At 45.9% G+C, this 24713-nt stretch overlaps 1 protein-coding gene across 1 annotated transcript in view; it reads right to left on the reverse strand.

Moving 5' to 3' along the window:
• IQGAP1 (IQ motif containing GTPase activating protein 1) overlaps nucleotides 1-24713 on the reverse strand; it is a 122427-nt gene that overhangs the window by 81583 nt on the left and 16131 nt on the right. The window contains exons 3-8 of the mRNA XM_087704445.1: nucleotides 14933-15089; nucleotides 14490-14567; nucleotides 11035-11111; nucleotides 1740-1807; nucleotides 1399-1512; nucleotides 949-1127 (exon numbers count right to left, since the gene is read on the reverse strand). Of these exons, the coding sequence (XP_087560571.1) occupies nucleotides 949-1127; nucleotides 1399-1512; nucleotides 1740-1807; nucleotides 11035-11111; nucleotides 14490-14567; nucleotides 14933-15089 (673 nt within the window). The remainder of the gene's footprint in view (nucleotides 1-948; nucleotides 1128-1398; nucleotides 1513-1739; nucleotides 1808-11034; nucleotides 11112-14489; nucleotides 14568-14932; nucleotides 15090-24713) is intronic.

The raw sequence follows: 24713 nt of genomic DNA on the forward strand, positions 1-24713 counted from the left end.
TCCAGACCCGCAGTAAAGCATTTCTTAAAATATGACTTTTAAAATTCTTATCCAATTTTTTGTTGAATAACAGATAAGCATGCCAACCGTATACCAGGTTGTGTCCCTCAATATTCAATATTCTATCATTAGTTAAATGAGTCCAGTCACTAATTACAGATAACGCCACTGCATCATAATATAGTTTTAGGTTAGGTAATTTCAGGCCTCCTCTCTCACGTACATCTTGCATTATATCCAAGCCCAAATTTCAATAGCTCTCTTCTGCCAGCATGAGTTGGACAGGCCGATCCACTGAGGAAAAACAGCTCCTCGGATATCCTGGACCCACAGAGGACTTTAAAGGGAATGACCAACATCTTGAATTGGATCTGGAAGCAGATCGGCAGCCAGCACAGCTCACATTACATGCCACTCAAGCAGCTTCCAAAACGGTCTGCCCTATTGCATTCTGAACCAATTGTAGCTTCCGAATATTCTTCAAGGGTCGCCCCACATAGAGTGTGTTGCAACAATCCAAATGGCAGATGACCAGGCCATGAGTGACTGAGTGCAGGGACTCATGTTACAGAAAGGGGCGCAATTGGCACATAACACAAAGCTGTGCAAAGCTCTCCAAGCCACAACTGCCACCTGCTATTTGAGCAGCGTCACAAGCCTAAGAGAACCCTCAAGTTGCACACCAGGCCTGTCAGGGGCAGGGTCACCCCATACAGAACTAAGGGTGAGAAACCTCTGGCTCCTGAGATTCCACCTCCCCACTTTGTCTTAGGGTTCAGATGAAGCCTGGGTGTCCCCCATCCAGTTCCCTACTGCCTCCAGTCACCGCAAAACAGCAATGTAGGCTCCCATGGCTACATGAGTCATTACACCTTGGGCTCTGGTGTGACAACACCCAAAGATCAGTGGGCTGAATCCACAACAATTCCACCCTTGAGAGAATTTTACCTTCTTCCGTGCATTTTCTGTCTTGTCCTGCTTGGCTTGATAGAGGGTGCTCTGATAGACGAGGACCAGGCTCTCATCGAGATTCACCAGCATGGCGTTGGGGTTCTTCATTGCCGAAAAGGTTTCAGAGGGAATCTGACGGTCAATGGCTTCATTAATGGCGATCACGGCTGCGTGCACTGCAGGTGAGACAAGGCGAGAAAGGTTTGGCTCCATTGCCACAAGCAGCAGCACAGCCTTCCTTCTGGGCAAGGAAGGAGCCTGGGAAGAGCTCCATTCCCAGAAGCCGGACTCCCGCCCCACGCAGAGGTCTGGCCAGAAGGGCAAGTCTGCATTTCTTTGGGCCAAATATTCTGCGATTCTGTTGAGGAATACATAGCGTGTCTGTAACTCAGTCTCTAATTCGGAAATGCCTCTAATGAGAACAAAGGGAACCTGATTTCCACTTACATGCTGCTTCATCCAGAGACAGCTCATTAGCTAGAATCCCGCCAATCTTGCCAAAGGCAGGCATCTGAATGCCATACTTCTCCAATTCGCTCCTCATGTTGCTGATTTCTTCCTCTGAAACAGAAGGGAAAGAGACATCTTGGGACTGGCAGCCCACAGGTGCAGGAAGGCAGAAACAGAGAGATGCTGGGAGCTCCTTCTGCAAGGCCAATCCTCCTGCTCTTGAGGTCTGGCCAACAGCCAGGGCATCCCTGCAAAGAGCTGGGCAAAGGCGGGGAGAAGGTCCAAGAGCTGCACCCCCACTCTTGGGCAGAGCAGCAGAAAGGAAAGGCTTCTCTTACCTGTGAAGTCCACTTTGCCATACAGATCCTGAATCTGTGGAGCTAATCCCAACTTGAATAGGTACAGGCTGGAAAAAAAAAGGAAAATCAAGCACACCAGAAGCTCCAGCCCCATTCCACAACACAAGCTCAGATTCATCCATTTATGTACTCACATTCACATTCTCTCTCTCACGCACACACAATTATTCTTGCAAGAACAGAGTATTATTTTTCTTCAAAACAAAGACTCCTTGGTCATTGGTCCAAATAACCAATGCTATTTGCTGCATTTGGTGTTTGCTGAATTTGCACAGCTATTCTCAGTGGCTGCAACCGATGGAGAGGAAGGGCCTCAGCCCAGAGACCCTGACCCTGGGAAAGTCAGCTGAGGACAAGTTCTGGGGAGTTGATGCCCATGTGTAGGGGGCCTCCTTGGCCATTCTGTAGCTTGATGCTGCCTTCTTTGGGCTTTCCCAGCCAGGTCTTCAGCCCTGATGATTTCCTCCCCCTCCAATGCTACCCAGGCCCAATTATTGTCAGGTTTCCGAAAGATGCCATAATTAATTCATGAGCTTCAAGCCAAGTTTCAAAAGAAATCCAGTCATTTATTAGCAACAACATTTCAGCAAAAGTAAGAGCCAAGGTGGCGCAGTGGTTAGAGTGCAGTACTGCAGGCCACTTCAGCTGACTGCTATCTGCAGTTCGTCGGTTCAAATCTCACTGGCTCAAGGTTGATTCAGCCTTCTCCTTCCGAGGTGGGTGAAATGAGGACCCAGACTGTGGGGGCAATATGCTGACTCTGTAAACTGCTTAGAGGAGGCTGAAAGCCCTATGAAGCGGTATATAAGTCTAACTGCTATTGCTATTGCTAATACCCTAGCGGACTGAGATCTGACCTCACGTAAGTTACGGCTGAACTTTGCCTGTTTCCCCCCTCCCCTCAGTCTGTGTCATAAATCACATTATCTAATGATGTGCTCCAGCAGGCTGTAGAATTCTATGCCTCATAAGCCTACAGTGGTAATCCGAGATCTGACTCTAGCTGAAGGTATGCGTGGAATGCACTCCCCCCTTTCCTCATATGGCAACTCGATAACAGACATGGAAATGCTTTACGAGTTGACATTCGGCTGCCCTCACTTCCCGAAACCTGTGCAAAACAAAAATAATTTGAGTACAGGTATAGGATTTAGGGGTGCATCACACACACACACACAGCTTGTTTGGATTTTCTGCATGTAATTTTGCTATAAGGCGATCAGCCTGGATATTTCTACTCTTTACCCAAGTTGCCTCTGTCAAGGGTTAGCCCTTCCAATTGATTTAAGTATTGGAGTTGTCTCCTGTGCCACCTCTAATCAAAGATTCACTGCACCTCATAATGGGTTTGGCCCAGGGGCTCTTGGAGTAGTGGTCTCAGGGTTAATCCGACCATGGGTTTTAAGAGGCTACTATGGAATAACAGGTGTATTTTCCCTAACAGTCGGGGCAGTTTCAATTGCACTGAGTGGGTTGACGATCTTTATTTTGGGGAATGGTCCCATAAACTTTGGCCCCAGTTTCTTGCTAGGGAGTTTTAATCTCAAATATTTTCTGGAGAGGTAAACGTTCTCTCCCACCTGGAAAGGCTATTGTGGAGCTCGGTGTTTATCTGCCTGTTTCTTATAGGTTTGCGCCACTTTAGCTAGTGCTTTTTTTACATTCTCCGAGATTGCTTTCAGCATTGACATTCAATCAGTTAAGCTGACTGAGGAGGGGGGATCCCTTGGATACTCAAGCATTGGGACAAAGTCCATGCCACTCACTACTTTGAACGGCGTTAGTCCTGCGCTACTGTGAACAGCATTATTGTACATGACTTCAGCAAAAGAAAGGAGGTCCACCCAATTGGACTACTGATAATTCACACAGCACCTCAGGTACTGCTCTACCATGGCGTTCAGTCTTTCTGCCCCCCCCCCCTCACACACATATTGGTGCTTGGATGTAAAGCCAAGCTAAGGCCCTGGGATGACCCAATGGACCGAAGGAACTCCCTCCACAACTTAGCCATGAACTGGACCCTTCTGTCTAAGATAATTTTTCAAGATGCTCCATGCAGGCGGTAGATGTGCTTCAGGAACAGTTTGGCCAGCTGGTGGGCTGAGAGTAGTCCGCTGCAGGGTATGAAGTGCACCTGTCCAAATCACTGTGTTTCTCCCATTTTTTGGCAACTCTACTATAAAGTCCATTGCAATCTCCTCCCATAGCCTCGTTGGCTCTGCTACTGGCTGCAGCAGTCGGGCGTGGGGTGTCCCTGGTCTTTTCTTCATTGTGGCACAGATGGTGCAACTTTTCACATAACTGTCCACGTCTTTCTTAGGAACGCAAAGTGACCTGTCAATTTGGCATCGTGGCTCCTCTGAAGGATTAGGGTATGTAGGGATGTAGAGTTTCAACCCCTCCATGCGAGGTCATCTCTTTTTTTCAAGATGTGTTGGTTGTCAAGAAACCAAGGGTCTGCTAGCAGTTCGGTTTTGAGTCTCGTGGTTAGGTTGCTTGCTGGTTGGTCTTGCCGGTTGCGGCATTGTCATCTGGCATTGTCATCTGGGCAGATTTTTTTTTGCATTTTTTAAAAAAAAATTATTAAACAAACAACACAAAAAAAAATCATCCTACATTACATCTTGTAGAAAGTGTGTCAATTGGTTACAATTAGCTTTCGTGCATCTCTTCCTCAGTCATTACTTACATTCATATCAAATGTCAAAGTTCTTAATGAGTCTTACTTTCAACATATCATAGTTCTCATTTGACTGAAATTGTTTTAGTGTCCTTTTGCCGAGAATAACCACCTAATGGCATTTCATTAATTATTACAAAGTCATCCAATACCTTAAACCTTTATAACATATTCTAAACAAAATTTAGTTGACAAAGTTTCTAAGCCCTTCCCCCCCGCCCTCCAAATCACTGTTTACAATTTGTGTCCAGGTTCCTTTTGTTATGGTAGTACATATATATATCATTAACTATATCCCTTATCATTCCATTGTTAGTTGTTATAATTAATATTGGTTAACAAAAAATCATTTACTGTTATATCTATTTTCTTCTCATCAAACCAACATATGTATGTATACCTTATTGCCCTTATCAATTATTTATTTAACATAACAATCTATAAGTTACTAAATTACTACTTAATAATTATAACACTTAGTTAAATTTTTTGTTATCTACTTTCATATATCCAATAACATTACACCATTATAACATACTCAAAGTAAGAATTAATTAATTAAATTTCTAAACCCTTTTTCCCAAATCATTGTTTGCAATTTATATCCAAATTCCTTATGTTAAACTAGTACGTACGTACGTACGTACATACATACATACATACATACATATATATCATTAACTACATCTCTCATCATTAGTTAACAACATTCCTAAGCCTTTTTTTCCAAGTCACTTTTTACAATTTATATCCAAATTCCTTATATTAAACCAGTACATATATATGTCGTTAACTATATCTCTTATCATTTCATTATTATTGTTATCATTAATATTTGTTAACGAAATAATTTATTACTTATATCCAGCTTCCTCACCTCCAGCCAACATACTTGTTACCATTATCAACTATTTATTTAAGCACGCAGTGTAAAAATTACTAAATTCCTACTTACTAATCATCAAACCTAGCTATTTTTTTTATTAAAATTTTTTAATTTTTAATTTAAAACAAATACATCATCTTTCTTTACATGCTATAGAACAACCTTCCCTTCTCATATCCAATTATTATCATATCAACTCCACATTATATACATTACTATCAATATCAATTATTATTCAGCTATGTCTATTACAAATAAGAGTAATTAGATTTAGCTAATTTTAAATTGTATTCTTCCATCTATCAGCCTATGTCTCTCCAATAACAAAACCTCCTTAGTCCTATTACCATTCACGGATCAGGTTTACCAAATGTTTTTATAAGCAAGTCCAAACAGGAGTATCTTCGCACCTTTTTGCTCAGGATGCCTCTGATGTAATAATAACGTTGTCCTAGGCTTGTTAAACTTTTCAATTTGTCTTTAATTCTCAAGGGTGGTATCGAAAATTGTGCAAATGATGTTTCATAAAGTATAGATTCTTTAATGCTTCTCATTCCTCCTGCGCTCTGTCTTTTGAAATAAATCTTCTGTATGGCTGCCCCCCTTTCAAGCGTTGTATCTCTTTCTCACTCCGAAGTAAACCAGACGCCCAGCGTGTCAGCAAGTTGAAAGACTTCATTTCTGACATTCTTCATTTGTATTTCAGGAACATTCAAACATTCAACGTTCTCACTTTTTTCTTCATATTTTAATGTGAAATAGTCCAGCTTTTTTTCAAATCTTTCATATGAGTCAAACAACTTTTGAAATGCAGAGAAAATCATTTGAAAGGAATCATTTGAAGCAGGTATAGACGCCATGTTGTGACGCAGCTAGAAGCTTTAAGATATTTGCAAGTAAGAACACGCTGGGAGCTATGCGAACTTATCTGATCTTAGACCAACACAGCCAAGCAATAAAAGTGTCAGATTGTGAAAAGCCGAATTGTAGTAAATTGGTTTACAGCCCACTTAAGAAGAGTCAGAGGGAATGTTGGAGTAATCTTTCCTTTATCCACGTAAATATCATCAAAAACATTTAAGAAATAGGGTAACCACCGGCCATAAATCCATTAAAAAAAAACAATTCGCCGCTAGATTTTTCTGTTCTTTGGTTTCAATTAGCTTAAATTTTAATGCGGACCGTGTCTCTTTGAGTAATAAAATCAGCTTACCAGTTGAAATCACTTCCACCATTCTTAGGGGCAACCTGCAGTTTCGGTTAGCTTACAGCTAATCCAGAAGGAGCTGGCAAAAGGGGTTAAATTCCAAGCCCCCCAGAGACTTGCGAACGTCTCTGAGGTCACTGGATCTCCCCTAACCTTTCACTGTCTCTCCGGGACAGCTAGGATCCGAAACGAATAGGGAAATTTCAGGAATAGCCTGAAACTCCGTCTTCTCACTGCTAAGCCCTGCCTTCTTCCGATATTATTATTATTATTATTTTTTATTATCAATTTTCATATATCAACCTGTGTCCTTCCAGAAGGCATGTAGTCTTATTTCTTTAGCCATTTGTGGAGTTAATCTTCTATTTATTTCCTTTGGTAAAGTTTTTATGGACATCTCTCCGCACCTTGTTGTCTGTTGGACCTCTCAGGTAATCTCGGCGCCCTTTTGCTACTTTAATTGTAGCAATTATTAGCAATTATGTAATTATCAATCCTGCTTCTGATAAAAATTTTCTCTTTAAAACCATCATTTTTGCTCTTTTTCCTTCTTTTGTGCCTTGAAATTTGGGGTAGAGCTCCGGACCATCAAATTCCCCTCTCCAAACTCCCATCTTTCGCTTTCAATCACTTTCATTTCAGAAATCAAATCATTAGTTTTGTTATCTTTGTGTTCATTTTTCTCTTCAGTTTTTGGAGCTCCACCTCCCTCATTTTTTTCTGATATAAACTCTATCTTCTTGTCAATTCTCTAAGTTACCTCCAATAACTTTTGAATTTTATCCCAAATCTTTTGCAAAATTAAAGTTTTCTCTTCTGAAAATTGATCCATGTTTCCAAATTGTAAATTACTGCCTCTCTAGCTTTCAAAAATCACTTGCAATCTTCACAAGAAAGAGGTTCCATTTCCCCCCCCTCTCCCAGTGCCAATAAGGCTCTCAAGGGACAGCTTTGGTAAACACTTTGTGTCCTTGGCTCTTATCACTTTTAGTTACGAGCTTTGAAGTACAAAGAAAGTGAAATCAAAGGAGAAGCAGGAACAAATGCGTAGTTTCAAAAAAAAACAAAAAACAACTTAGGGCTTCTAGCCTCCGAGTAGCAGAATTCAATTATTTTCCTTCACTCTCTTATCTCAGATTTAAGAGGGACAAAGTTCTTAAATGGAGTTTAATAGCAAATAATAGACAATTTTTGTTAGAGTAGAGAGGGAGATTTTAGTCCTTAAGTTGAAAAATAAAGCAGGAAGGAGCCGAAGAAGAAAAATCGGTCCATTCACTTTAAGAAGAGGGGAGAGAGAGAAAAAAAATTGCGAGGAGCACTTTAATCCACAAAGTGTAGTTACAAAAATAAAAGCCTACTAACCAAAACAATCCAATGATGATCAATTCCGCCACTAACTTCTTCTGCTTAAGGATTTAATTTAGCATAAAAAAGAGGTTCTTTGGGGCAATTTTTTTTTCAAAACAGAAAGGATTCACCAGATAATCACACTTTCTCTTTCCATTTCCTTCCGTTCCTCAGCCGTCCCCACTTCATCAGCCTAGGCTGCCTTTTGTCGCCAGCTTGAAGTCCTTTTCTTGCATCAATCAGAGACTTGCGTTGTCCCTGATATCAGCAAGACGTGGTCTTCCTGTTCACCGTCTCTTTGGGACGGTTTAGGTCCGATTGGACCCCCCAGTGCAAAGGTATCGGCTGCAGTCTCAGAACATCGAGACTGCACATCCGTACCATAGGGACATTGGCTCCTCCCCTATCATCTGGGCAGATTTTTGAGTAGGGGGAACAATGGCATCCACCACCTGCTCCCATTCGCATTTGTACTGGGGCATGCAGGAGAGGGAGTCCACTAGAAAGTTCCTCCCCCCAGAATGTGCTTTAGTGCGAAGTCAAAACAGGTGAGGTATTGAGCGCAGCAGATTTGTTTGGTTGATAGTTTCCATGGGGTCCTGAGGGCCTCCAGATTTTTGTGATCAGTCCAGACTTCAAACGGTTTCTGGCCCCCTTCCAATAGGTGTCTCCAGGTTAGCAGTGTTACCGCGAAAACCTCCTCTTCCCATGCAGCCCATCGTCTCTCTGTGTCTGTGAGCTTGCGGGAGGTGTAGGCACAGGGTTGTAGGTTTCCTTGGTTGTTTTTTTGAAGTAGCACTGCTCCCTCCCTCAGGCCTGTCAGGTGAAGGGCAGGGCAATGAGACCCTACGTTCAGGGGATTTGGCCTGTCCCTAGGCCTTTCCAGGGGTTTTCCCTGAGGACTTGCGCCTCCTAACCTCGTGTCTTTTGAGAGCTTTTGCTCCCTGAGGAGCCATGAGAATCCTTCCCTCCGGTGTCCTTGCTTCCCCTTCTCCCTTTGTGATGGAGAATCTGGCCTACTGCACTTTGAAGAGGGCCCAGCCAGGTCCTCCTGAGTCTCCAAACCTCCATCTGCCATCATGCACCTCTTGCAACGATCTTTCCAAGCTGACAGGATCAGCAGCAGTAGGACGGCACCAGATGCGAGCCAGCCGGCTCCACAGCACTCGCAGATCTGCTCCTGGAGCTGAAGTATGACCAGGTGGCCAACCACTCCAATGGCCGCTCTACTGATGTTCTGGGGGAGGGAGCCCTTGCCGGTGCCCTGGACAAGATCAGCCACTCCCCAGCGGTGATCTGCAGCTGAGAGGGCAAAGCGCGGCTCTTCAGAGGCCTCCGAGTCTTCTTGAACGAGAGCAGTGCGAAATGTCCTTTAAAATGGCCGCTGCACTGTTCCGCCGCAATTTTGAGCCTCTGCTGACAGTTGCAGCCTCTGCAAGGCATTGTAAAGAGACCCGCGAAATTCTCCTTCCAAAATGGATGACGTGCTTGCTGGGAGCGAAGGAGAGCTGTCGGAGGCAACTGGAGCTTTGAAGGAGGCTCCGGGGCCACTTCAAGTTCTCTGACAGCTGGGGAGGAATCAGGGAGCCCCCTGACACCCCCGTGCTTGCCAGCAGCCGCCGGACAAGCACCTTCAACCCCTTTACCTGCTGCTTGTGACGGCAGCAGTCTGGAACCCCAACAGACCTCTCAGCAATGTAAGAAACTCAAGGCAAACCTACACTAAGCTATTCTACCAATTTTTTCTACTAAACAAACACAAAAAACCCTGTAAACTGTTTGGAGAGTCCCAGTCTATCTGCTCAGGAGCTCACCAAATTTAGCCCAAATGTGCGGACTGAGTTTTTAAACTGACCTCAATGAGGCACAGGAGGCATGGCTAAAGAAAAATCTAGTCGGTCCTAGGCAGATAGACTGAATTTAACCCATGCTTGGACTCTCCAAGCAGCGCACAGGAGTAATGTATATTTGATTATTCATGTTATGACAGCAGCTAGGATTGTATTTTCACAAAATTGGAAAAGCGAACAGATTCCTACAGAGGAGAATGTGATTAGGAAAATATTGGAATATGCAGAAATGAACAGATTAACACTGGCAATTAAAGAGAAAATAACTTATTATTATATTATATGGAAATCATTTTATCAATGGTTAGAGAATAAATATAAGAATTAGAAGTAAAAGTGGTGGTATATAAAATATAGAAAAAGTATCAATAGAGTTAATATAATTGAGTTAAATCAATCAAGAAGAGGATCGTTAAAATATTAGACATTTAAGGTATAGGTGTTAAGCTAGGAATAGATCAAATAATGAACATGATTGTAAACTTTATTTCACAAAATATTTGTACCCAGATGACACACTGTTTAATGGAAGATGGATTGTTCTCCTAAAATAAAATAAAAACTAATTAAAAAAAAACAACTCTTCCAATGATCATGCTACCTATTCTCAAGATGGAATTTTCTTCCACACATTTACATATGTGCTGGTTTTATTATGCCTGTATAGGAACACTAATGCTTTGCAGAAGGTCAATTTTGTCTCTTCATCTTTACACCTAAGATACAAAATCCCCCACATCAACTCGTATATGTGGGTGCTATTCAATTTTTAAATTATATATATTTTTCTTCTAATCGTTTTTTCTAAGACACACTTACACAGCTAAATGTCTGTAGCGTTTCTCAGTCATCCAGGTCATGGTTGTCTCAAAGGTGCTTTTTCAAGAGAGGACCACTGGTTTGAAAGAGGGGTCAAAGAGGCCATCTATGTCAAAATTGAACAGCCCCTCTCTCAAAAAGAGGCGGAGGGATACGACAACATCTATCTCCAATCTACAGCACAGTCGTTTCAACAGTTCCAAGAAGGCTCCACACTCACCTGCACCACTCAGGTGACCCTGATGGCACAGATAAACCTCCAGATGGTGATAACAACTCGCTAACAGAGTACAAATGACCAGCTGTCTGCAAGGAGTATAAATCCTTCCCTTCCCCACCATCCAGGCAGAGCTGAAGAAGCTTCTTGGATGAGAAGTGAAATGTCTTCAAAGACAAATCAGAAAGTCCAGCTGCCTCTTGAAAAAGCACCTTTGGGACACTTTCACAGTGTTATGTCAATATTTGGATGGTTCAATCTTTACCTGAGTGCATGGATACAGTAGATGCAGCGTGGCATGTTCTTCCGATCATAGATGTCTGTTGTCTCCGGGTAAAAAATCTGAAGAGTGCGCAAAAAAGAAAGAAAGAGAAAAAATGATTGATACTATTTGAATTTGCATTAAAAAAGAAACTTTTTCACAATGTTTATCTCCATTCAGGGGATCTAGCAAGTCATTAACTTTTGGGAGCAGAGGAAAGACTGCAAATCTTGTGACACATTAAAGAAGATCGCAAACCTATGGAAAAATTGGAAAAGAAAAACTTCAATTTGGAGAGGTCAGGTACAGAAGACCTTTTAAATGGTTAAAAACTATAGAAGTCTGGGAAAAGAAGGTAAGAATTCAAAATTCTTGTCACTGGTTTAATACCTAGAACACCTACTGTAGAAGCAAGCAAAGTTATAACCAAAAACCAGCATGGTTTTGTGAAAAACAGATCATACCAAACAAATCTTATTTCATTTTTCAACAAAGTGACTAATTTAGTGGACCAGTGAAATGCTGTAGGAATAGTATATTTGGATTTCAGTAAGGCATTTAATAAAGTAGCCCACAACCTACTTCTTGGTAAGACAGAAAAATGGGGGACAGACAGCATCGTTAACAGCCATGGTGGTGCAGTGATTAAAATGCAGTATTGCAGGGTACTTCTGCTGCCTGCCAGCTGCCTGCAATCTGGCAGTTCAATTCTCACCAGGCTCAAGATTGACTCAGCCTTTTGTCCTTCCAAGGTCAGTAAAATGAGGACCCAGATTGTTAAGGACAAGATGCTGCCTCTGTAAACCGCTTAGAGAGAGCTGTAAAGCACTATGAGAACCCAGATTGTTGTTGGGGGCAATATGCTGACTCTGTAAACCGCTTAGAGAGGGCTGAAAGCCCTATGAAGCGGTATATAAGTCTAACTGCTATTGCTATTGCTATTGCTACTATGCAGGGCAGAGGTAGGTTGCTTCCGGTTTTACTATCAGTTCGCTTCGCATATGTGCCAAATGCACGCTGTGCGTGCAGTTCAATATAAATTGTTCTTTGAGCATGCACAGAGCAATTTACAATGAACTGTGCACATGTGCGCACTACTAAACAACATGCCAGCAATGGTGGGCAGTGACCGGGGAACTGGTTTGGGGGCATGGCCAGCCTGGGCCGCTGCCGGTTCTGTAACCCAGGTCAAAATACCACTACAGGTTTGGCTGAACCAGGCTGGACTGGGCCGAACCAGGAGCAACCCACCTTGGATGCAGGGGTATATAAGTCTAAGTGCTACTGCTATCACCACCAGATGGATTTGTAACTGGCTAACAAAGTACATGGAAGGAAGCAGTGGGGTAGTCCAAGGTTCTGTTGTAGCTCAATACTCTTCCAACACCTTCATAAATGATTTAGATAAAGGAACATATAAATATCATCAAATTTACAGATGACACTAAACTGGCAGGAACAGTCAACAGCCCAGAAGACAGGTTCAAGATCCAAAAGCTTGTTGATAGACTTGAACACTGGGCTTATCTAACAAAATGAAATTCAGTGGTGAGAAAAGAAAGGTTTTACGGAAGAAAAACAGGTACAGAATAAGTGGAACCTGGCTCAACAGCAGTAACTGCTAGAGGGAGGGAGAAGAAGAGGGAGTCAAACTATTCTCCAAGGCACCTGAGGGTAAAACAAGAAGCAATGGGTGGAAACTAATCAAGGAGAGAAGCAGCTTAGAACTGAGGAGAAATTTCCTGACAGTTAGAACAATTAATCAGTGGAACAACTTGCCTCCAGAAGTTGTGAATGCCCCAACACTGGAAGTCTTTAAAAAGATGTTGGATAGCCATTTGTCTGAAATGGTATAGGATTTCCTGCCTAGTCAGGGGGTTGGACTAGAAGACCTCCAAGGTCCCTTCTAACTCTGTTATTGTATTGCATTGTATTGTATAGGGATCTAGGAGCCCTGGTGGATAAGCACTTAAATGTGAATCAGCAGTGTTGGCAGCCACCAAAAAAGCCAACACTATCCTAGGCTGCATTCACAGAGGGAGTTAATAAAGATCACACAAAGTGTTAGTACCGCTTTATAAAGCCTTAGTAAAACCACACCTAGAATACGGCATCCAGTTTTGGTCACCATAAAATAAAAAAGATATTGAGACTCTGGAAAGAGTGCAGAAAAGAGCAACAAAGATGATTAGGCATTCTGATTAAGAATGCCTGCAGGAAGTGAATATGGCTAGTCTTGAGAAAAGGACTAGCGGTGACATGATAGCAGTCTTCCAATATTTGAGGGGCTGCCGCGAAGAAGGGGGGGGTCAATCTATTTTCCAAAGAATCAGAAGGGAAAGCAAGACAAGGCAATGGATGGAAACTAATCAAGGAGAGAAGCAACTTAGAACTAAGGAGAAATTTTCTGACAGTGAGAACAATCAACCAATGGCATGGCTTGCCTCCCGAAATTGTGGGTGCTCCATTGCTGAAGGTTTTCAAGAAAAGATTGGACAACCATTTCTAGGATTGGGTAAGGACTACTGCCTTGGGAAGGGGGTTGGACTAAAAGAGTTCAATTAGCTGGGTTTTTTGCTCAAATTTATACACAGGAATATTCTCAGACTGATGGTTTAAGGGTAAATGTCAGGTGCAAACAATCAGGTAAAAGTTCCTATTTACTGCTTTATTGTTCAATTCAATCCATATAGGAATCTTCTCAAACTTAATGGTTTGCACCTGGGTAAAACTAAATAAGGTTCAACAACATTCAACTGGTATTGGACTTTGTGTTCCTGTACCCACAAAGAGATTCCAGACTCCTTCCCCCAGCTTGGCCAACAAGTCTCTTTAACACTTGTTCCTCACTCTCTGCCCTTTGGAATACTTACCCCAGTATTGGGATAATTAGCAAGAAGAGAATGTATGTTTTTATTTACATTCATTAGAGAGGAAGGAATTACAAGAGACTAAATGGACATACAATAGAAAATACACACTGAAAGGAACATGCTATCAACAACTATTTGCCTAGCTGACTGGGAATTAGGAAGCAAGCAAAAGCCTTTAGTGTCAAACAATTTCAGGCAGAAACTGAAATGGAGGCTTCTAATCAACTAACTACAGAGGTAAGCTTGTTAGCTTACCCTCAGCAATTTTTAGGGATGTGCTGCACTGTACAGAACAGCAAAGAGAAAAGGGTCAGCTACAAATAATTCTTGCTCATATGAAGTTAAATCTAGAAAGTCTTTAGAATCAAAAACTGCACTGGGTTGGAGGATTTTTTTTTAATGGTTTCAGAAAAAGGAAAGCTTTCAACCCTGGAGAGATCAGAGGAGCCACTCCTCTGATCCCACTCCCCCATTCCAAGAGGCTTTCATTCCAGCCAACCTACCTTAGGAAGGCCTGATCCCACTCCCCTGATCCCACTCCTCCCACTCCCCCATTCCAAGAGGCTTTCATTCCAGCCAACCTACCTTAGGAAGGCCAATTTCAGCCATTGCATTCAGCCACTGAATTACATTGTCCGTATGACGGAAGTGGAGGCCTGTGGCCTGAAACACAGAGGGAGGAAAAAAAAATGCAAAAATCAGACAAGCACTGCAGCTCCAGGACAACCTAACCAACAGCTTCACTGATCAAGAAATGAGGTGCCCATGGAAGCCTTTCTATGTAAGAGAGGAGCACTGTAGCCCATAGGGCCTAGACCCTTTTTTTCCAGAAGGCTTTATGGGATCGGAGCAGATAGCAAAAGCTTCTTAACTGACCTCATTTGATGCACCATTTTAGTTAAGGCTTGATGATTGACACCATCCCTCAAGTAGCAACGATGGCATTTTTCTCATCTATGCATTGTTTCTTAAATCTTTTTTTAAAACTAAAACTTCCTTATCCACCAGAACAGGAAACTTTAACTTACCTTGTATCTAGTTTGCTCACGATCATAAATTTTTTTGAGAGACACCACTTTGGGGGAGAAGAAGTTTCCAAGTTTAGCCAAGTGGACCCCATTCCTAAGCCCTTCTTCCAGCTCTGTTGTGGGGGGCAGTTCTTCATTCAAACATGCTTCCATCCATCTGAGAAAAGAGGGCAGAAACCAATTAGGGAAAGATTTCCAAGAGAATCAAAATGAAGCCTCGCTTATAAGTCCTTTGTAGACCCACTTTACTATAGCAGGACAGTTGGAAATGAGAAATGTTCTGGAAATACAATTGATATCAAAGTGAATAACAAAATCAAAGGCATCAGTCAATAAATTAAACTTAAATGATCCAATCTGGGTCAGTCACCACCACTCCACACATTCTGAATTTCAACAGCAAACTATCCACTGTCACAAGAAAAGAGTTGCATTAGAACACTATATGATAGAGTGAGAACCCACTATAGTACCCAGCAAGTCGAACAGTTGGAGAGCAGGTATCATTAAGACCGTCGAGGCGACCAGGAGGCAGTCCACCATTCGTATCTACAACGCCTTCTGGGTTGCTTTCGCGGGCTGGTGTCAAGCTAGGGACATCGTCCCAGCTTTGGCTTCTGTGCCCCAGGTTCTGGACTTCCTGCAGGAAGGTCTGGAAATAGGTCTGGCCCCCCAGCACCCTTAGGAGAAAAGTCTCTGCTCTCCACGGCCCGGGGGTAGTGGTGGATGCACCACCCTTGTCCCAACATCCGGTCCTAAGGCGCTTCCTTAAGGGAGTGGCGAATCTGAAACCCCCAGTGGTCCATTGATTCCCCACTTGGGACCTACCCACGGTCCTCCAGGCATTGACAGAGACACCATTTGAACCCCTGAGGGAAGTTTCCCTTCAATTCCTGACCCTTAGGGTCGTCTTCCTGGTTGCCATCACCTCAGCCAAGAGAGTATCTGAGATCAAGGCTCTTTCCAGCAGAGCGGACCTCTGCACCTTTCTGGAGAACCGGGTCATCCTCAGACTGGACCCTGCATTCATGCCCAAGGTCAATTCTCCCTTCCACAGGGCCTTAGAGATAGTTCTGCCAGACTTCTGTCCACAGCCCTCCAGGGATAGGAAAAGATCTTGGCACAGGTTGGACGTCAGAAGAGCCTTTCACATCTATCTAAAGCACACGGCGCCATTTAGGCTTCAGAGGCCCTCTTTGTATCCTTTCAGCCGTCCACCCGGGAAGTCAAGGTTTCCCCGGCCACCATTAGCAGGTAGATCAGAGCGGCCATCTCACCGGCCTACGAGGCACGGGGACTTCAGGTCCCAGAGGGCATCATAGCACACTCCACCAGAAGTGCGGCCACCTCAGCAGCCTGGGCCACCCAGGCTCCCATAGAGATCTGCTGGGCTGCCGCCTGGTCTTCTCCCTCACCTTTCATTAGACATTACCAGCTAGACGCTTACGCCTTCGCGGAAGCAGCCTTTGGTAGGAGGGTTCTGCAGGAAGTCCTAGACTTTCGAGGGGCTCAGGCCCGTTGATCCCTCCCAAGGACATCTAGCTTTGGTATGTCCCATGTTACTCCTCACACGCCTCACTTCGGAAACTGGCAGTTGGTCTTACCTGAACTGCATGTTTAGAAGAAGGCGTGGGAGGAGTCACTTCCCCCCCTTTGTAGGATGCCCCGCGCCAGGGGCCTGAGTTAGTTCAGTGGTCAGGCAGGGCCAGGGAGGAAGGATGTGTGCTTGTGCTGTTTTCTGTCCCTTCCTTCCAGGTGCTCTGCTACGAACCATCGGTTAATCTGGGAGGTCAGCAGGAGGATAGGAAGTGTGGACTCAAGATTTACCTCAGTCTCCAGGGCAAAAGGGCTGGGTTAATACCCATATGTTACTCCTCCCACGTCTTTTAAACATGCAGTTCAGGTAAGACCAACTGCCATTTCTTCCTTTTCTTTATCTTAAATGTCTGTCTATCCTTCTCAGCACATTCTAATATTTTTTTAATTACACTTTCATCTGCCGGGACTTCATCATTTTTCCATTCTTGTGAAAACACTATTCTTGCTGCCATTAGTACATGCAGAATTAAGTATGTGTTCCCTTTATTATAATGTTCTGGTAATAATAATCCAGCAGAAATAGTTCTGGTTTCAAATCTATGTGTTGCCTTATCATTTTTTCTAACCAAGTATTTTAGTCCAATATTTTTTGCCTTTGGACATATCCACCAATATGAACCTGGTGTCTGATTACACTTCCAACATTTAGCTGATAGATTTTCTAACATTTTAATGCTCAATATGTAGCTATACATTTTTTAAATTAATTTTTCATCTGTCCCTTGAGCAAGGAGTTGGACTAGAAGATCTCTGAGGCCCCTTCCAACTCTATTATTCTATGTTCTATGTTCTAATAAAATGGTGGACAAGGAGATATTTGTTTCTAGCAGACTTGGCATTAGCAGCAGTCAAAGCAAAGAACCCAGCATGCTTGCTCCCAAGTTATGGCAAAGAGGAGATAAAGATTAGCCTCAAATGTCCTTTCTGATCATCTGATAGAAGTCAAAAAACAATTAAACATGGCTACAGATTGGACACTTCTGGTCGAAAGTCATGGATATTGGCCCTAAATGTGCCTTGGTTGATCATTTATTTATTACTTAATACAAGTTGTATGCTGCTCCATTTCCGGAAACTTTGAGTAGCTTATCGTAATACATTAAAAAAACAAATTATTATAGTCGATCATTGAGATTTGTGACTTTTACATGATGACAATTTTTTAATTCATTATGTGCCGTCAAGATGCTGCTGAATCTTAACAACCACATAGACATTTTTTCAGAATAATCTGTCTCTAACCTAGTCCAGCAGGACCACCACTGAACTGAGTCCACGCACTTTCCATCTGACTGCTCTCTTCTTTTTCCTTCCACCTTTCCCAGCATGAGCCTCCTCCAGAGATTTAGGTCTTTGTATATTTAATGTGTCCCAAACAAGATAATTTGATTTTAGTCATTTGATCCATTTGACAATCCACTTGTTTGTTTGTTTTACTATATCTAGGGATAGGTTTCTCTAAAGAAGGGGGCCATAACTGAACAAGGTTCCTGAAGAAGATATTCTCCAATGGTGGGACCCCCAGAAAGCTGTCCCCAAAGATTTATGCTTTTCCATAACTAATATTTTTATTTTGAATGTTTCCCTGTAATTTTCTAAATAGTGATCATATGACGCCGGGGCACTGCAAACATTATAAATGTAGGCCAGATGCCAAGAAACCAAATTTTGTTGACATGACAGTGAGGTTAGGGTGGGGATGCTGCATCAATTTTAAGTGTGACAACTGTTGTTAAGTCACATTTTTTCAGTGACTTTGTAATTCTGAACGGTCACTATGGTCGTAAGTCTATCTATATTATGTTTGAATAGGTGCATTAAAATGTATATAAAATCTTGCAACAAAGTTCTAAAAGTATTAGAAATAGATTAGATATTATAAAAATCATATTGTCTGCAAATACATTCAGAGAATAATGCCTGTTTTGTACCATTAACCTTGCAATAATTTCAGTCCTGGACGTATTTGACAGTGGTGAATTTATTGAGTTCTTTAAAAACACAAGGCCATACACTGTGCAACATACATTATGCTGGCTGCCCTGTTCAGGTTAGAAGCCTCAGTACAGTTTGCTCTCAAAGAAGCATGGCCCACTAAAAATGGTTGGAAAAGGGACTCCCTTTCCTCTCTGTCAATGTAATAAGAGTCCTCAGAGCGTGACTGACCAGAGCTCGCCACAAGGACATCCTGCAAGGACATCCCACTTGGGCTAAAAGCTTGTTACAGACGCTCACACAAACTGCCTGCCAGAGAAAAGCAGCTGAGCAGAAATGCTTTCTGCTCCCTCCTCTACTTCCCTTCAGCAGTCCCTTTGACCAGGCTTGCCTTGCCTTTCGGGTAGCCATTTCATGGAAGTGCACACAGAGCAGCTGGCTATGTAAACCTCTGTGTCAATGTTGGCAAACCTTTTCGCACCAAGTGCCGAAATGGGAGCCTGTGCCGGAAACTGGAAGAGCAGCCGCCCAGTCGCATGCATGCTCTTCATGCATGTGCGTGCCGGAATCCAGATGATCATCTTCCTGCCACGCGCATGTGCATAGGACGGCTGCTCTTCCAGGTCCCGGCACATATTCCCATTTTGGCACTTGGTGCCGAAAAGGTTTGCCAACATTGACCAGCTGTCCCATGTGCACTTCCATGAAATGGCTACCCGGAAGCTCCCTGGTTTATTGCAACAGGTGGCCAATCCGATGAAACGCTGGGAAGAGATCTCTATGGACTTTATTGTGGACTTGCCAGAAAGCATGGGAAACACTGCAATCTGGACCATCATAGACTTGTTCTCCAAATTGGAACACTTTGTAGCGTGCCCGAAGATTCCCTTTGTCTGATCCCTTGCAAAGATTGTCATATAGCATATATATCGACTGCATGCAGTCTCAAAAGACATTATTTCCGACCGAGTTTATAGTTCCCATCATAATTTTGGCAGGAATTCCTCAAACTGATTGGCTCTTCAGCATCTTAACTCTGCATATCATCTTAATACCAATGGAGCCTGTGAATGAGCGAACTCAGTTTGGAGCAGGAGCTGAGATGTTATGTCAATTACCAACAGACCAATTGGGCCGAATGCAATAACTACATGCATAGTAGGGTCCCCCTCAGGAACAACCTTCCTTGGCATCACTAGCTGAATGGATGGAAATCTCAAAGGAAATGTGGATGATAGCGTGCAGAACATTGCAGAAAGTTACGGAGATGCAAAAGAGACAGGCAGATAAGAAGAGGGCACCAGAGGGAAAGTTCAAAGTGGGGGATAAAAGTATACCTGTCTACCAAGTTCCTCAACCTGAGGCAGCTGTATAAAAACATGGGTCCCAAGTACACAGGCCCTTCCAGATTACCCGGATCGTAAATCCGGTTACTGTAGAACTGCAGCTGCCAAAAAGCCTCAGGTGAGTGCATCCAGTATTTCACTGCAGTCTGTAGCTCCAAATTAAAGCCAGCTAGGAAGGTTCCTCCCCCTCCCATCATGGTCAAAGGAGAGGAGCACTATGAAATCAAGGAGATTCTCAACTCCCTGTACCTTCAGGGGAAACTGCAATATTTCATATTACGGAGGGGCTATCCTTTAGCCGATGCAGAATAGTGGCAGAGACAGATGTGAGGGAGCCTAGGCAAAAGTTTCATGCCAAACAACCAGGTCAGCCTCAGTAACGGAAATCTTGGAGAAGAACAAGCAATGTTTAATGTTGGGTGCACTTTTATATTTATTTTCTAGGACTATCATTCCTCAGGAGGGTTGGCATGTCAAAACTGACTTGGCTTCATGGTTGCCTGCAGCTGATTTCGGCTCACAGTTTGCCAAACAGAAATGGGAGGGGGTTGGTAAATTCCGAGGGAGGGAGGAGAGATAAGGAATGCATGAGAGCCTTCTGCTGACTAAGAAGAAATACCCACCAAAGTTGAGTTCCAGTCTGTTCAAACAGCGGATCGAGGTAGGAACGACGCGAGAGCCAGGACTTCAACAATAACTCATTTATTGTGAACAAACAGGAGCTGACAGCGATTCAAACAGGAGCCGATCGCGCCAAGGAATTTATAGTAAGTAATGTAACTATATACAACCAATCAGGGGCCGAGTACTGGGCAGCAACCACTGACGCAGTACCTCGGCCAATCAGGGAAGGTTAGCTGGATAGCAACAGTCTATGCTGCGTCCCAGCCAATCAGGGCGCAGCATAGACTGTTGCCGGCCCTTTAGGAAAAATCAGAATATTCTGGATATTTAACACACCTTCCCCCCAGTTCTGCGCATGCTCCCCGAGTGGAGCATGCGTAGTCGTCCAGATAGGCGGGGCGGGGGCGGCGTCGGACCCACCCAGATCTTCTCAGTTCGCCTTCAGTCGTCGGAGGGGTAGGACCTGCTCATTGTAGCTCCTCCCCGAAGGGAGTGTAGCTCCGAGTGACGCCATCTTGGGACGGCCCAGAAGGCGGGCTCAACGACAAAGGTAGGCTGGGCCGGGGTGGCGCAGCCGTAGCTGTAGTGTAGGGGAACTGAGGCTTGTAACCAGAGGGAGGAGTGTAACTAGGCAAACAATCCGTGTCGGTTGGAGACGGCTGGAGTGCTTCCCGACAGGGGGCGCTCGGGTAGGTTGGGCCTGACTGTGGGAAGGCCCAATACGACTCCGGGTCGGTTTGAATAGGCTCAACTGGAGCGTCTCTGTTTATTGACTCTGGGTAGGCCAGGCCTGAGTTTGGGAAGGCCTGCGGCATCGGTGTTAGATGGAAAGCGGCTCTATGGTCCGTTCCTTGTTCCCTAGGCCCACCGTGCTCTGTCAGAAGGCGCCTCCTTAACTGATCCAAGTGGCGCCTCCACTCGGATCCATCGGCCAGTCCGACCCTGTAAGAACACAGGCCGGTCAGGCACCCACTTGGGATCCCCCGCAAATGACCGGGCCCAGACTAAGTCCCCTTGATTAAAGGAGCGGGAAGGGAGGACCCCCAGGTTGCATGGCTGGTTCCCCGAATAGAGCGGATGAAGCCTATCCAGGGGGGTCCGCAGGCGCCGGCCCATCAAGAGCTCCGCGGGGCTTTTGTTGGTCGTTGGGCAGGGGGTGGAGTGTTGGCTTAGCAGGTAAGCCGCCACCCTCGACTGCCAGTCGCCCCGGTCCATGCGGCCCAGTGCCTCCTTGGCTGAGCGGACCGCCCGCTCCGCCCGGCCATTGCAGGCCGGGTGGTACAGTGCTGTGGGCGCATGCCGGATCCCTTGTTCGGCCAAAAACTCTTGAAACGTGGTGGAGGTAAATTGCGGCCCGTTGTCAGAAACGAGGATGTCCGGCAACCCGTGGGTTGCGAACAGCCGGTGGAAGGCCCTGACCATACTCTCGGCTGTGATGGAGGTCATGATTACCAGTTCCACCCACCGAGAGTAGGCATCCACCACGATCAAGAAGGTTTGGCCGTGGAAGGGACCAGCGAAATCTACGTGGAGGCGCGACCACGGGCCTCTCGGAGCCTCCCACTCACGAGCAGGCCCGGCTGGGGGGTTTGGCCTAGAGAGTTGACAGGTGGTGCAGCGGCCTACATAGGCCGCTATCTCTGTGTCCAGCAAAGGCCACCAGACACAGCTGCGGGCCAATGCCTTCATGCGCGCTATGCCTGGGTGGTCCTTGTGGAGCAGAGGCAGTACTTTTGGCCGAAGCGCGGCAGGGATCACAACCCGATCCCCCCAGATGAGACATCCCCCATGGAGGGAGAGCTCCGTTTGCCGGACTTTAAAGGGGCTGAAAACCTCGGCCACCTTGTCCGTAGGCCATCCCCTCAGGACCCAGGAGCAGACCTGGGCGAGAATTGGATCGGCCTTGGGGTGGGCCGCGACATCCGCGGCCGAAATGGGCAGGCCGGAAGACGCTATGGATAAGACTGATAGGGATGGCACGGGGGCAGGGTCAGTCTCCGGCAGGGGGCAGCACTGAGGGCATCAGCGTGCCCAAACTGTTTGCCCGGACGGTAGAGCAGCGTATAGGAATACGCTGCGAGGAACTCCGTCCAGCGTGTCATGCAGGGGGACAGAATGGGGGGAGTCGGCTTGTCGCCTGCCAAAAGCCCAAGGAGAGGCTTATGGTCAGTGACAAGAGTAAAGTGCCGACCATAGAGGTAGTCATGAAACCTCTTAACCCCGGACACTGCAGCCAGAGCCTCCTTGTCAATCTGGCTGTAGTTGCGCTCCGCGGAGGAGAGTGTCCGGGAGTAAAAGGCAATAGGGGCCTCTGAGCCATTCGGGAGGACATGGCTCAGGACCGCCCCTAGACCAAAAGGGGAGGCGTCACACGCTAACATCAGCGGCAGCCTGTCATTGTATTGAATCAGGACAGCCGATGACGTCAGTGTCTCTTTGACAGCCGTGAACGCATGCGCTTCGCAGCTCCCCCAGCGCCAGGCTGCTGATCGGTCGAGCAACCGATGCAGCGACTTGACTAGTGACGCCTTGTGCGGTATGAATGGAGCATAAAAGTTTAGAAGCCCTAGAAACGCTTGCAGCTCCACCTTGGAGGTGGGTGCAGGGGCGTTTCTGATGGCAGCCACCTTGAATGGCGTGGGGTGGATGACTTGGGCGTCAATCAAGAAGCCCAAGAATTCCACCCTAGGGACAGCAAATGAACATTTGCTGCGTTTTAATTTTAGACCCGCGCCCCTGAAACGTAAGAGAACCTTCCTTAGTACCTCGATGAGTTCTGAGCGGCTGGCTGCAGCGATCAGAACGTCATCGAAGTACGGAACCACAAATGGGAGCCCATGGAGCAGTCGCTCCATGAGGCTCTGGAAGATCCCCGGGGCTACGGAAACGCCGAATTGAAGGCGGCGACAACGAAAAGCCCCACGGTGGGTGACGATGGTTTGGGCAGCTGCCGCATCGTCATCCACCGGGAGCTGTTGGTAGGCCTGCGCCATATCCAGTTTGGCAAATGTGCAACCCTGCCCCAAGGAATGGAGCAGGTGTTGCACCACAGGGACTGGATAGGGGTTTGCCTGAAGGGCAAGGTTGATCGTTGACTTGTAGTCGGCGCAGATCCGCACCGACCCGTCAGGTTTGACTGGGAGGACGATTGGGGTCTCCCAGCAAGAATGGTCAACGGGTTCGATAACGCCCTGCGCCAGGAGCTTGTCAAGCTCAGCGTCAACCTTTGCCCTTAAGGCAAAGGGCACCCTGCGGGCCTTGAGCCGTATAGGAGCAACCTGGGGATCGAGGTTGAGGGAGATGGGGGTGCCCTTGTAGGTGCCTAATTGGCCGTTGAAGACGTCCGCGAATTCCAACAGGACGTCAAGGGAGGGAGCCACCCGGTGCACCCCCCCCCCCCCCGATTGACAGACCCAAGGCGGGAAACCAGTCTAAACCTAGCAGGGCAGGGAGGGCGTCCTTAACCACTAGGATGGGTAATTTTCCCTGGAAGGTGCCATAGTTTACGGAAATGGGGAAGGAGCCCAGGGTGGGAATGAGGTTCCCCTGATAGTCCCGTAGGGTCGTATCTGCAGGCAGTAGTTGGGCTCGGGAGATCTTGGGGCAGAGACGGGAGAAGGCTGCCCAGGAAAGCAGGGAGCGCGAAGAGCCGGAGTCCACCTCCATCCGGCAGGGCTGACCTTCCAGTAGGACCGAAGCAGCAACCTTCGGGCTCCAGCGGACGCCTGGCTCACGGTGTCCTCAGCGGTGTCAGGCAGGTAGACTGTATGGCAGTCTTCAGCCCGCTGAGCGGGCTGCGGCGGCTGGCGGCGCGGCTGCGTTTGGGACGGATTAGGCGGTTGTAAGAAGGAAGGAGCAGGCAGCGAGGCCCGGCACGCTTGGGCGATGTGCCCCTTCCTATTGCAGCGGTGACAAGTCGTGTTCCGGAACGGGCAGGATGTGCGGGCATGGCGGCCGCCACAACTAAGGCATCCAGAGGCAGGAGCTGCAGCTGGAGGAGGTGGAGGGTTGCGTCTAGGCTGTGCCCTTAGTTGCCCCACCACCTCGTTGGATGGGTCCTCAGGTGGTGGCAGTTCCTCCACTAGGCAAGCCTGAGAAACTGGAGGAGCTGGAGGAGCTGGCGGAGGGCATCCAGGCATCTGAGAGGCTAGTTGCAGGCGCTCAATGTCAGCCGTGGACTGTTCAGAGAGCTCAGCTGCTCTGGCAGTCTCCACGGCTTGCAGCAAAGTGATGTCCTGGTGCCTGAACATCCGGCTCCGCAGGTTGACATCCCTTAC

This window comes from Thamnophis sirtalis, unplaced genomic scaffold (assembly GCF_051295495.1).
Source record: "Thamnophis sirtalis isolate CommonGarterSnake01/CBP01778 unplaced genomic scaffold, rThaSir2_p1.2 scaffold_2, whole genome shotgun sequence".
Lineage (NCBI taxonomy): Eukaryota > Metazoa > Chordata > Lepidosauria > Squamata > Natricidae > Thamnophis > Thamnophis sirtalis.